Raw genomic sequence first — 12,638 nt, 5'->3', positions numbered from 1 at the left:
GTTTTGTTACTTCTGGAGATGCTGGTCTTAGTTCTGAGAGGGATGTGAGTGATACCAGCCTGGTGGTGGAAACTTGCTGCATCACAGATTAAAAGGTTGCAAGAGCTCTATGACTCTATGGATGGTATTTCCAGTCTGGCCTTCTGAAAGTGAAGTCATTCCACTTAGCTAGTTTTGCAAAGCCCTAACTTACCTGGGTATATTTTTAACAAGCCAAAACTCTGTTTTAATTTAGAGATTCACATTGAAAAGTCCATCACGTGCCCTGGCTGTACTATAATAATGAAAATATCCTGTTTGCTAAAAATGCACTCCTTGTCGGGGGTGGTTCCATTCACCTACAGCTTCCATTTGTCAGAACGGATGCTTTTTCACCTTTCATACTATCCTCCCCCAGAGAGTCTAAAATACCAAGTTAGCACAGCTTAAAACCTTATTTTCTACCAATTAACTGTGGCAAACTTCCACGTGAGCTCTGCTACCTATAGCTAAGCATTCTGGCAGAGCAGATTTAGCTAGGCTGCACTACCTTAACTGTGCCTTAAAGCAAATTATCCCACTTAGTGGTGTTTATGTTATGTGTGGTATCTTAACAAGGCATGGCAAAGTGCCTGCATATCTGACCAATCTGACCAACAGTATCTCACATCCAGCCAGAGAACAGCAGCTGTAGGTACTATTCTTAATTCTTTAGCTCTTCCTATGCCCAAAAGCACAACAGTCCATCATGTTGAAAGAGCAGGAAATTATTAACATTAAACTCTCACCTGAAAATGAAAAAAAAAAAAAGACAGCATGGTTCCCTAAAAAAACAGTACCTCCTCCTTCCTTACCCACTGCAGGCTAAGAACAATGGAGTAGAAATTGATGGCCTGGTAAAAGAAAACTATGTCTCATTTTCAAAAGCACAATGGAAACTTAAATCAAAACCCACCTTTTAAAGGGAAAAGTGATGATTGTATGGGTAGTCTAAGTACTCATGCTAAGCAACAGCTTGGAAAAGCAGGTGTCAGTGCTTTCTATTTCTAGGTATGTGGTTATGATAGTGGTAAATGTGCCTTGTCATTAGCTTTCAAGGGTAAGATACTTCAAATAATTAGTGGTTTGCTTCTAGCATTTGCTACCCACCTTCACCCATGAGAAGGCCAGTAAGCTTCTGCCTTCAAATCACCAGTAGGTACATGCCTGATAATCACACTATAAGCCACCAGAAATAAAAAGCCTAGTTTGGGAATGTGCAGATTGGCTGAAACATTAATAATATATATGTGGACAACTGAGGGAAAAGTTAGGCCCTCAGCTGTCAAACAGAAGCAAGTTACCAATGCTTCCATGTACCTCACCAAGCTCCTAGCACACAGCCTCTCAAACTGAGAAAAAAAGGGGAGGAAAAAAAGTGCTAATATATTATTGAATTTGACAGGGTATTTGAGATTGTTGAGAATTTCTGGATGCTCTAATGGCTTTAATCCAGAATTTCTCTAGAAAAAGAATAGGGGTTATGACTCCCTTTGAACCTCAGTTTCCCAATCATAATAGACAAGTGTTAAAACAATCTCTGTTCATTTCCCACAAGTTCTGGAATTGTCTACAGAAACTGTAATTAACATGATTGCATTATTTTTTTGCTACATGTTAAGCAACACAAGTTGAAACTGTGGAAATGCTATTATAAATGATTGTACTGAAGTTTAATGGTGACATCAAAAATACAATGGATGAAATCATGGGAAGCTGGAAATCTGTGTTTGAATCTCCAGAGACTAACAGGCTTCTCATTTCCTAGTTCACTGCTTTAATCATAGGCCAAGATGTAAAAGTTTTTCTTAGTTGTAAGTCACCAACAAATCTTGTCTCCTTCTCTCATGTAAAATAAGAAGCCTCTAATCCCTTCCAATCTGTACATGAGGAACTTTCATATCTAATACAGATACTCTGAAATCTTTTTAGGGTCAAGTGCATATTTTTTAAAATAACTGAACAGGATATACCTGGTTCTTAATTCTGAACCCCAATTCCTGAATATTGGCAATTTAACTGGAATCACATTTTTATTTTCCCTCATAAACATTAAAATCAGGGGACATATATGTATAAGAATCCCTAGGCTGCTCCTGCCGTAACAAATATTCATCCTACCAGTGTGGCCTCAGGGAAAAGTGAAAACAGCAAAGCCCCCAGCCAGCCAGAAACCTTAAGGCAAAAGTATAAAATGTGAGAAGTAAGGAGTGTGTGAGCAAGAAGATGATGGAGAAAGAAAAAAAAACAACAAAAACCAAAAAACCCCCCAAAAAACAAAAACCAACCAAGCAAATAAACAAGCAAAAAAACCCCAAACCAAACCAAACAAACAAAAAAACGCAAAACCGAGGAAACACGCTTTGGTTGTATTTTATTTTCCAGAATAGCTTACCAATCCCTTCCTGCTAAATATCTTCCTATATCTATTATCCAGAGCAAAGAGAGAACAGATATGGCTTTTGTTACAACCAGAAGTGTGGTATTCCTGTTTACATGCAAACTTGGGTTATGGCTTTCAGCTCTGAAAGCCTCATGGCCTGGCACTGTACTTACCAGATGAGAATACTACAAATGCAATAAAAGGATCAGCTTCCCAGATTTTTGACTTAAGGCATTCCCTTGTGGTAAAGTTGGGTGAGGAAATGGAAGAATAGACTGAAGGGAAGAAGGGAAATTCAATAGCCCAGAAGCATGTATTGCTGACCTAGTTACTTTGTGAAGGCTTAAATAAAGAAGCTTACGAAGTCATGACTATTACATGGTCCCCTCTGATCTTTTCATGAGGATGAGAAACGGTTGTTTTCAGTTTAGAAAGGAAAAAAGATTCTGTATGTAAAGCGTCTCTTTGTTGTGCTGTGAACTCCCTGGAGAGAATATCAGTCACTCTGCAGGGGCTGGAATAATGAATGAATCCATCAGGGAACAGGCTTTCTGCTCCTGTGACATGCTTTGGGGGACCACCCACACACATGTCAACCCTTTTTTCTGCGAAGTGCTGCCTCTAAAGCCTTCTCCTGTCTCAGCCAGCAAGGATCCTTCATCCTAGAGCCCTTCATTGATGGAGTTTAGGTACTGTCATGCTGAGGAGTGACATGACCATAGGTCTCCCACTTTCAGGGCAAAAGCTCTAACCACTGTAGGAAAAGGAGGCAAGGCAACCGTGAAAATTGGTAATAGGAGCTGTGGCGAGGTAGAAGGTACACTGCAGGGCAGCTGGCCTACTGCCACAGCACAGTCACTGCAGAATCACAGATCTTGTATGCCAGAGACAAATGAGAAGGGTAATTGCTGCATGCTGGTGGGCAGAACCAGTCAAATGGAACAAAAGATCAACCACCACCTGCAAATGACAGCTCTTCTCCATTGGTTCTTGACTACAGATTGACAAATTTGTTCAAAATTTTTCAAAATCTCATGAAAGGCTTCCCATTAGTGAAGCACACAAAGGTTTACTCTTTACTTCCTGCACCCTTTCTGTAACTTTCTCAATAAGAATGGACCACTCTGAAATCACTACCCAGTCACGTTAAAGGAAAGTTTAAGATCACTACAGAGCTGAGAACGGAGCATCCCAAGTGGAGCATCCCAAGTGGAGCTTGAATTTGCACAGTGGATGCTAACTGCATAAAGAAGGAATATTTTAAGAGACTAGACAGGTGGAGTAAAAAAGCTGGGAAAGGAAAAAGACATAGTTACATCTACCCTATTTCCCCAAGCACACACTTCATGGCCAGAAGTTATTCATGTACACTGCTGGTTGCAGTACTTGAAGGTGTGCTAACTTCTGATGTAACTGTGACTTCACATTTGCTCCAGCCACAGAGCTCCCAAAGCATATGGAAGTTGGTCAGGACAGCCTTGTAATGCTAAAATCAGGAGAGCAGCCAAAATGGTAAGAATTTTAATCTTCCTTTAAATACTGAGACCTTTCTTAAATTGTTGCTGAAGCTGGGCTATCCAAACCACTGATGTACTGCAACTTTATATAACAAGTTTTCAGCAGTATCTAAGCTCCTAATTAGGCTCAGGGATCAGACCAGATCAGTATCTCAAGATACACAAGAATCCTGGATAGCTGCTTCTGCTTTCTTCCCTGAAAATAACCAAAAGAGATAACCCATTACTAATCATCTGTGGTTTGCTTCAAAGTTCAGCCCCTTGTACAGCAACATTAAAGACAGGCTCATTATATTACTTAGTGAGATGAAATCTACAAAATTGGCACATTATCATCCGAAAGCCCCAGGCACCATCAGACCATGCCAACAGGTGATGTATAGGCGTGATGAACTTAACTACATTCTGGGCTGCAGAATCCACAGCAGGATTAAAAACTGGAGGGAGATGGCTCACCTGCATTTCACATCTAAAATATTTAGATCCAGGTGAATTACAGGTCAACACTAGATAAATCTAGTTGAACGCCCTTTTCTTTCTAAGTCAATGAATTGAGTACCAGCTCACTTATGATCCTTCTGGGTAAAATGCTAAACAAAATTTAGAACCACATCTACATTCTGAGGAGGCATTTGTCCTTTAGTCCTCATTGCCCATTCTCCACTTTTCTTCCTTATTAACTACACCAGCACTAGAAGCTTATCAGTGATGAGGGAGCTTCAGTATTCATACATCTTAGGAAATGCACACAAGTGTTTTCAAAGGAAAGGCCTGGTCTTGATGAGAAATCATCCTTCTTGGATATCTATCTTTTTTTGGGACTACCTATCCCACATCAATTCATCTGCATCCTCCCGAATTCCCCTACCACGACTCTTCCTGGGCAAAAAATCCTTAAAGATACCTTACAAGAAGTTTGCAAGTATTCTCTTTCTTTGACTGCCTGAAATCTCCCATTCTTAATGTTCTGAGGACTTCAAAAAAACTGCAGTGAAATTACTCTTTAGCTCCAAGAAAAAGAACCAGATCGCTCTGGCTCCTGTAAGACTGATACCACAAAAGCCCCCTCGAGGGAATTACAGCCTCATAACATACAGTTGCCTATTATTTATTCTGTGGCCAGATTCTGCCAGCTGGTATAAATCAGGGCAGGTTCCTCGCCTTCAACAGAGGAAGCTGATTTATGCCAGCTGACAGTCTGGCTGCACGCGCTCCACTTGCACAATGCTAGTTTTCAAAGAGACCTGTTAAAGTGCCCCAGGCACGTAAGAACCACGCTTGGGTCTTTACTTGGAAAACGTTGCTCTGAGGAATAGAACTGTGAGACCTTCCTGCTGCTCTCTGGGTGTACTGTTCAAATTCACTTGCTTTTCTAACAGAAGAAAGTCTCTAAGCCCTGACAGAGCCACTACAACCTTGGGAACAAATATGCATTTTCTTATGTCCCCTGCACAGGCCAGTTTTTTAAACTGAGCTTTAATGCTGCATTAAATGAAGCCCACAGAAATACCAATGCAATGTTTTGGAGGAACTTATCAGCTGCACAGAGTGCGGAACTGATCTTTCAAAATTTGTGTTACTGGTAACTATGAACAAACTATAAAGAATGCAGTGTGACTTGCAAATCACTGGCTGAGCATGCAGCTTTGGCTGCTTGATAAATCTTTCTTCTTTACCTTAAAACCTCAGATATCTACTTACAGAACAGGGAAACAGCTCATTTGAGGGTGTGGGCTGAAGTGCTTGGGTACAAACAGGAGATAGTAGGAGAGAGAAGACAGCTTTCTAATACCTCTGGTTTCAGATTGCCATTGGAAAGGCACAGTGTTAATCCCAGGTGTCACTGTAGGGATGTAACTGTTGGGCTGTCAACTGAAGGATGCTTTAAGTGTGAGGAAGCAGACTCCTCTATCTGTTCCTGAAATCTATTAATTTCAGTCAAATTTTTGCCAAAATACTATTCTGGGTGAGCAGAGAACTGGAATCTTGGAATCAGACTAACAGGACTGTTATTAATCAAAACTGTGGTTCCTTTGCATGACAGTAATTTCTGAATGCAGCTTGTCATTATGATGTGAAACAAAGACTAAAAGACACCAGTCATTCAGAGCACTGCCATCCCCACCCAACAAGGAGCCAATGAACACATGGCTACAAGTCAACCTTAAAAACACTGTCAGGAAAATGTTTTTCCAGCCCCACAAAGTGCTTCAACATTTCATACATTTTCATATCCACAACAGAGTGAAACCAAAATCATTTGAGACGGGAGATATGGGGATGTTTGCACATGCATGCCCAGTGGGAGAGAGACAGCCCTCCAATATCCTGGGGAGAATGGATAGGGGGAGCTCCAGTTTCAAATGTGCATTCTGTGAATCAAGCCATGCACTTAATCCCATCTTTCTTCCATTGGCCAGTGTTTGTTCTAATTATTAATTAATGATTATTTCTCTATCTTTCTATATCAGAAATTCCACTGTGGACTATGGAAGTGTAAAAAAAATAAAAAAAGGAAACGTTTCCTGATGAAAGTTTAATGGAAACTGGTACATTTCCACAAATTGTTTCAGTTTTGACAAATCAGCATTTTCCCATGAAAAACAGTGTCAAAAAACTCTCAACCAGCTCTAATTCTAACCAGATTAACTCAGGGATGAATGCCAGCAGGAAGTTCTTGCTCAATACCAGTTGTTTGAGCAAAGGAAAACTACTTCTTCCTGAGATGATCTTCCCAGAGGTGAAAAGGCTTTAAAACCCATATGAAAAAAAGGACAGGTAGTTCCAGCTGTAACAACTACAATGGCATTCACAGCAAGAGAAAGAGCAAGGAAATGGCATATTCAAAAAAATATGCACAAACATGGACAAACCAGCAACTAGTATTTCCCCTGACACTGCTAATGCTATTGTTTCTTAAAATCTAGAACAATTTCTAGAGTTTTGCAGCAATGCTAACAAGCTGAACAAGTTCACATTTGTCCATGTGAACTTCTAGGCAGAGTTCTTAACACTTCAATTTAAATACTGCTTAAATCCCTGGAAGCTAATGGACATACAAATGGACCATGCTGTCTACCAGTAAAAACAGAATCAGGTGAGATCTGTCAGTTCTATCTACTCCACTGGATAAGATTCCATCAGGGGATGGCATTTGAAGCAATTTGCTGTCTTTACATATCTTACCCTAAACTGTAAAACTGTACAAAACTAAAACTGTATTCTTTCAGGCAGTAGGATATAAAATATTGTACTCAACAAATGCCAGTGCTGCTGCTCTGTTGCTATGCCAGAGAGCAGACATAATACGAAAAACAACTATTGAAGACATAGCTGGGGCACTGAGAACCCAATTCTACAAATGTTTAGTGTCAACCCATTGCTTGCAGTGGCATTTGCCCTGTCCCAATGTGTGTGTTTACTCCTTGCTGTAAAAGCAATCTACCCCCTGTAGTAAGAAACTTCTCCTCTGTTTCTTAATACAACACCTGTGAGTTTAAACTTCAAAAGGACTTTGGCTATCATGATTTATTTTAGTCTATTTTAACCTTCCAGAATAAGAGTTCATAGAAAAGCACAAGTACTTTTGCATTGTCTTTTCTTTTATTCTTGAAACCATTTTATAAGGGTTTAAAGAACACTTCCCATTATACTGTAGGTGAAAAAAAAAAAAAGAAACAAAAACCCCTCTAACACCAACAAAATTTAAGGCTGAAGACCTATTAAGCAACCCAAATCTCGGCACTAACTCTCTCAGACTAGGATTCCCCAACTTTCTTTTTTGTATCAGGATTGGCTACTTCACGATGGGAACTCCTTGTACTCTCCAATATCTTCAGAGACTGGTTGATAACTCAGTCAATTTTACTGAGTTTGTAATGCTCTGGCAATACAAACTATCTTGCCTACCTGGGTATTTCCCCTGACTCAAAGACTCCTCTGTGGCAAAGGAAATGATGCTGCTGTCTCTCACCTTCCTCAGGGCACCCTTTCATTCCTCCACTTGTCAGGTGCCAGAAGGGCTGTGGGAACCACAGGCAAATCAAGACTTTAGCAGCCCACACCCCTCCTGCTGATCCCAGGACCACAGAGGTGGCTGGAAGCCCTGCCTTTCACTGTGCCACCAATGCTGGTCTGTAGCCATGCCAGCCAGTGTGGAGATTGCACGGACCACTTTTCATCAGAATCTGTCACTGCACTAGTGAGCATGTTTCACACCTAGCTGATACAAATGCACCCTGTGATGCAAGATCCAAGAGTAACACGTTGGGCACAACCACTTGGTTTTGCTCATTTTGGGAGCACTGAAAGTAAGTCACAACTCCTCTGAGGTTGGAGAAGTGGCAGTGAATGCTAGCAAAGTGCATATAGCACATACGTACATTGAGAAAAGAGTTCCTACATCACAAATGCAAAAAATAACAAAATATCACTTTCAAAATATCTTGCAGAGGAAATATAAGCATCGGAAACTCCAACAACTGGTGCTACAGTGATACTATGCGCTTTTTTTTTTTTTCTCCCCTCAAAAGAGCAAATGCTTTCTAAAAGCCTTTGAAAAAAACAAACTTGCAAAAACCCCCGCAAACCAAACCAAACCACGAGGAATTTTCCTTCTGGTATGAGCCTGACACCATATTTCCTCCTATGTTCAGAGTTAACCTTGTCACAATGACAACTTTTATCAGGCAACATTATAGGATGTTGCATCTTTGAAACTGTATCAATTCATCCCAGAAAGGAGAATTTAATTTTGAAGCAATGTTGTTTGACTAAATATAGGTCATATAATAGTAAGTGTTTTAAAATATGAGTGAAAAAATACTGAAAAACTCTGAATTACTCCATTGGTCTTGTTTTTGAAATTACTTTTGAAACTGTTTCAGGAAACCTGCTATAACTCTGTGTAACTCTACTAATGCTGATGGAATTATATTCATTTGCAGCAGTTTAATCTGGCTCATAATTTTTCAATAGAAACCATTCCGATATGGGATTCACCACCTGAGTATTAGAGAAGCATGTTAATGCCAAGGAACTAAAAATAGGAAGTAAACAAAAGTGTTTTTCAACGTCCTAGGTATAAAAGCCTCACAATTCAAGGATACCCCATAAATAGAAGAAATGCAATATCATCTCTGATGTATCCCTACTTCCCTCCTGAAATACCTGGAAGAATGCCAGTTTTAATGGGGGGCAGGAACGCATTTTAGACTTAATCCTGTTACAAACAAGTTCCATCCCGTTACAAGATGTTTGCTTTCCCTCTTCCCTTTTGCAAATATCTGAAGCTCTAAAGTTGATTTTCATACTATAAAATCAACAATTCTGATATGGCTTCCAAAGAAACAGATAATGATGCAAATAGAGTTTGGTTGAATGGAGAAATTAAGTTCCTGATGTTCAGATGAACAATTACTCCATGGATGATTCCAAGGAACAAATATCTGGTTATGATATCCCAAAGATAAACTACAAATTCATATCCATTTGGACACTAACACCAATTTCTTATGTGGGCAACTGTTGGTTTGCACTGGCCTTAATTGATTAAATACTCAATAAATCATTCAAAATCATTCAAAAAAAATCACACCTTGCCCTTTTACTCTATGCAAAAAAAAGGTCAATTACTTGTGTATAGTACAGGACATGATGATATATTTTTCAAAAGAGATAATTCTGTTAATGAATGTGTGGGTTTCACCAAAATCTTTATGGGAATATGTCTTTCTTGTTTAATATTTTGCTGTGAAGAATGTTAAAATGAAATAAATGAAATTTTAGCTGGTGCTTTGTTAACCAGCCATCTAGTTAGTTGGCATACCTGGGAACAGAGCTCTTCTGACACTGATACATCTTCTTATTTTAGCCTCACTATACTGCTGAGTTATTACAAAATGAGTAGCTCTTTTCCTATTTTTTTTTATTCTGTTTTGTTTCCCCCAAGCATTTGGCAGCTCTAGTTTTCATTCTGGTGCCAAATAACTACCAACATCCAAACCTCACACTTTCTGCTCCACAGAACTGTTGCTTTTTGATCAAATCTTCTTGTCATAATAGAGTTCTATGGCACAATGGAATCCTATGGTGATTATCAAAACAGCTTTTGGAGTTACGGGATAGATTATCTGACAACAGGTCTACTCAGTTTTGGTTATTGTAGGGTGTAGATGAAGATGAGATGAAAAATGCTGGAATTGTAACCAGTTTATGTTGTTTTTCCTCACTGGACCTGTGACAAGAAAGAACAAACTCTTGAGCCATGCCCACTTTTAAAAATCTACCCATAGGTTGTCTGTAACTGACGGAATAAGAAAAAATAAGTCTAATTATAAATAATATGAGATTAACAAAAGCTGAGCTTCTTAATTTAAAGCTTTTTTTGCAATGGGAATCTGCAAAAGTTTGGGGCTGGGGTCAAAATGAAAGCCATCATTAGTTGAATATGATTTATATCAACGAAAAATTATACAAAAATATAAAAAATTAACAAGAAGATGCACACCGCAAATTTAATGTAATTTTGAGTTGTAGGACACCTTAATGTCTTATTCTTACACTGTTCTTTTCTTTTGCACTAAGCTTTCATGAGTAACTTTGCAGGTATGCAAGACCTGTTGACTTTGACAGGGCTGTTAATGAGGCATGAAGTTATTCAAAACTGCACATAGCTAAAGGCAGTAGCTATTCAAGAGTTATCTTCTTTATGTTATTATGTTTCAGCCAAAATTTGGGATCATTACTGACCATGAATGGACCAGACAGGAGAATCAGAGAGCCCAGACCAAAGTTTGTGGAAGTCCAGGTGTCTGCACACCTTACCTGAACACTAAAACTAGATGTGCAATCACAAGACATCTTAGAAATCTACTTAATTCTTCACAAATGTTTCAGATGCAGTTTGCTGCAATCTGTTCTCTTTTTAGGTTCACCACTTGTGCTGCAACATGATTTAGGGCCTCACCTTGATATTACAGATGTTAATTCACAGATGTGGGTAACTAGTGGTAGGACAGAGACAGAAAGCTCCTCAGGGCAGGAGTCTTGTTTTTGCAGCGGAACTTTAAACTCATAATATATTATAAATTATGGTATGAAGAATACTGCAAAGCACAGACCCCAACAACCTATCTAAGGATGTCTTGGCAGAAGCAGGGGAAGGATTACAAAGCGTCACTTTTAAAGTGAGTCAAACAACATGCTCAGTGAATGCTAGAGGAATGAGTGCTTTTCAGTGCAACTGCTCGCAGTCACGGCTGAACTCCACTCCTAGCAGAAACTCAGACTCCGCTCTTAGCAGAAACTCACACGAGCCCCAAATCGTGGTAACCAAGTGCAGACCCACGCAGCAGCGGGCTCTGTGGCCACGCACAGGCCCTGGCTCTGGGAGCCACCCGGGCACCTTCCAGCGCTGTGGCCGGGGCCGTGCAGGCGCAGCCGGTGCCCGAGCTGCTGCCGAGGGGCCGCGGCTCCGGCCCGGCCCGGCCCGTGCCCTGCGCACCGGGCCGGCACCAGGTGCGGCAGGGGCCTGCAGCCCTTCCCCCGGCCGCAGGCAGCCCCCCGCATGCCCTCTCCGGGCTCCTCCGGCCCGAGCACACCCTGCTGATTTCCTGCCAAATCCGCTCCTTTCTCCCCGCTATTCCCTCAGATTTGGCTACGAACCCCGAGATTCCCCAGTCCTTTTTTCCCCGCTTACTCTCCCGCAGGGCCATCAACAAACACGCTCGCCCCCTCCCGAAATGTTTCCAGCCTCCAAACTTTCTTAGCAACCGTGTCCCCCGCCTCCCGCGGCGGACGCCTGTCCCTCGCCGCCTGTCCCTCGCAGCTGCCCCCTCACTGCCCTCCCGCCCCGCTCCGCCGCTGCCTCCGGCCCCAGCAGCTGTCAAGAGGCAGCGCGCACTTACCGCGGAGCAGAGCGGGCACCGAGCTGCCCATGAGCACCCAGAGGGAGAGGCGCAGCAGCAGCCGGGGAGTCATCGCGGAGCCGGATCGGCGCGGCCGGCGAGGCGCGGGCGGGGCGCGGGGGCGGCGGGGAGGCCGCGGCGGCGGTGGCGGGGCTGGCGGGGAGCGGGGCTGCGCCGCTCCGCTGCTCGGGACCGCGGGTGACTCACTGAAACTTCACTTCGGCGCTGCAGGGGAAACAGGAAATCTTAAACTTCGCAAACAGCTGGGCAGGACTTTCTTACTCTTACAGTAGTTCCTTCTCCCCCTTCCCACACTCACCCCCTCCCCTGCTCTCGCCCTTTTTCTTTCCTTTTTTCCTTCTTTTTCCCTTTTAACATGAAACCTCACCCAGTTTGGTGTCAATCATCTGCCAGAGGCCAGCCCCTCTCAGGTCTGGCTCTCCCCCCACGAGCGCGCCGGGGCCAGCCCCGACGTGCAGCCCGGATCGCTGCGCCTGCCTCCCGCCGAGGCGGGGACCGGGCACCGCCACCCGCCCGGAGCTGCGCCGTGCCCTGCGAGGGGGGAGGCTCAAGGTCGACAGGAAACTGCCAGCTCGGAGGGCTCCTTCTCCCTGCGAGTTGAAAAGGACCCAGTCATGTCATCTGGGACGTGGGGACTTTGCAAAGCTCGTCCTCGCATCCGTATCCCTGACCTTAACGATGCTGCTGCAGCAGCCTGTTTCCTGTTCTGCAGAACCGGTATCGGAAAGAAGGACGTAACCCCCAGATGAACTAAAGCAGGGAGCAGGGGAGGTTTAAGTCAGGGTAAAAGCA

At 42.5% G+C, this 12,638-nt stretch overlaps 1 protein-coding gene across 2 annotated transcripts in view; it reads right to left on the bottom strand.

The window, feature by feature from the left end:
* Window positions 1-11,932, bottom strand: part of TGFBR2 (transforming growth factor beta receptor 2) — a 59,044-nt gene extending 47,112 nt beyond the window's left edge. The window contains exon 1 of one of the 2 annotated variants that reach the window (XM_033076276.2): window positions 11,826-11,932. In XM_033076276.2, the coding sequence (XP_032932167.1) occupies window positions 11,826-11,898 (73 nt within the window). In that variant the 5' untranslated portion in view covers window positions 11,899-11,932. Of the gene's footprint in view, window positions 1-11,617; window positions 11,649-11,825 lie in introns of those variants that run through there. The other variant, XM_033076279.2, reaches the window with a different exon arrangement.
* Window positions 11,933-12,638: the final 706 nt, after the last annotated feature.

The sequence above is a fragment of the Catharus ustulatus genome, chromosome 1 (assembly GCF_009819885.2).
Source record: "Catharus ustulatus isolate bCatUst1 chromosome 1, bCatUst1.pri.v2, whole genome shotgun sequence".
Lineage (NCBI taxonomy): Eukaryota > Metazoa > Chordata > Aves > Passeriformes > Turdidae > Catharus > Catharus ustulatus.
This window is presented reverse-complemented; position numbering and strand designations above follow the sequence as displayed.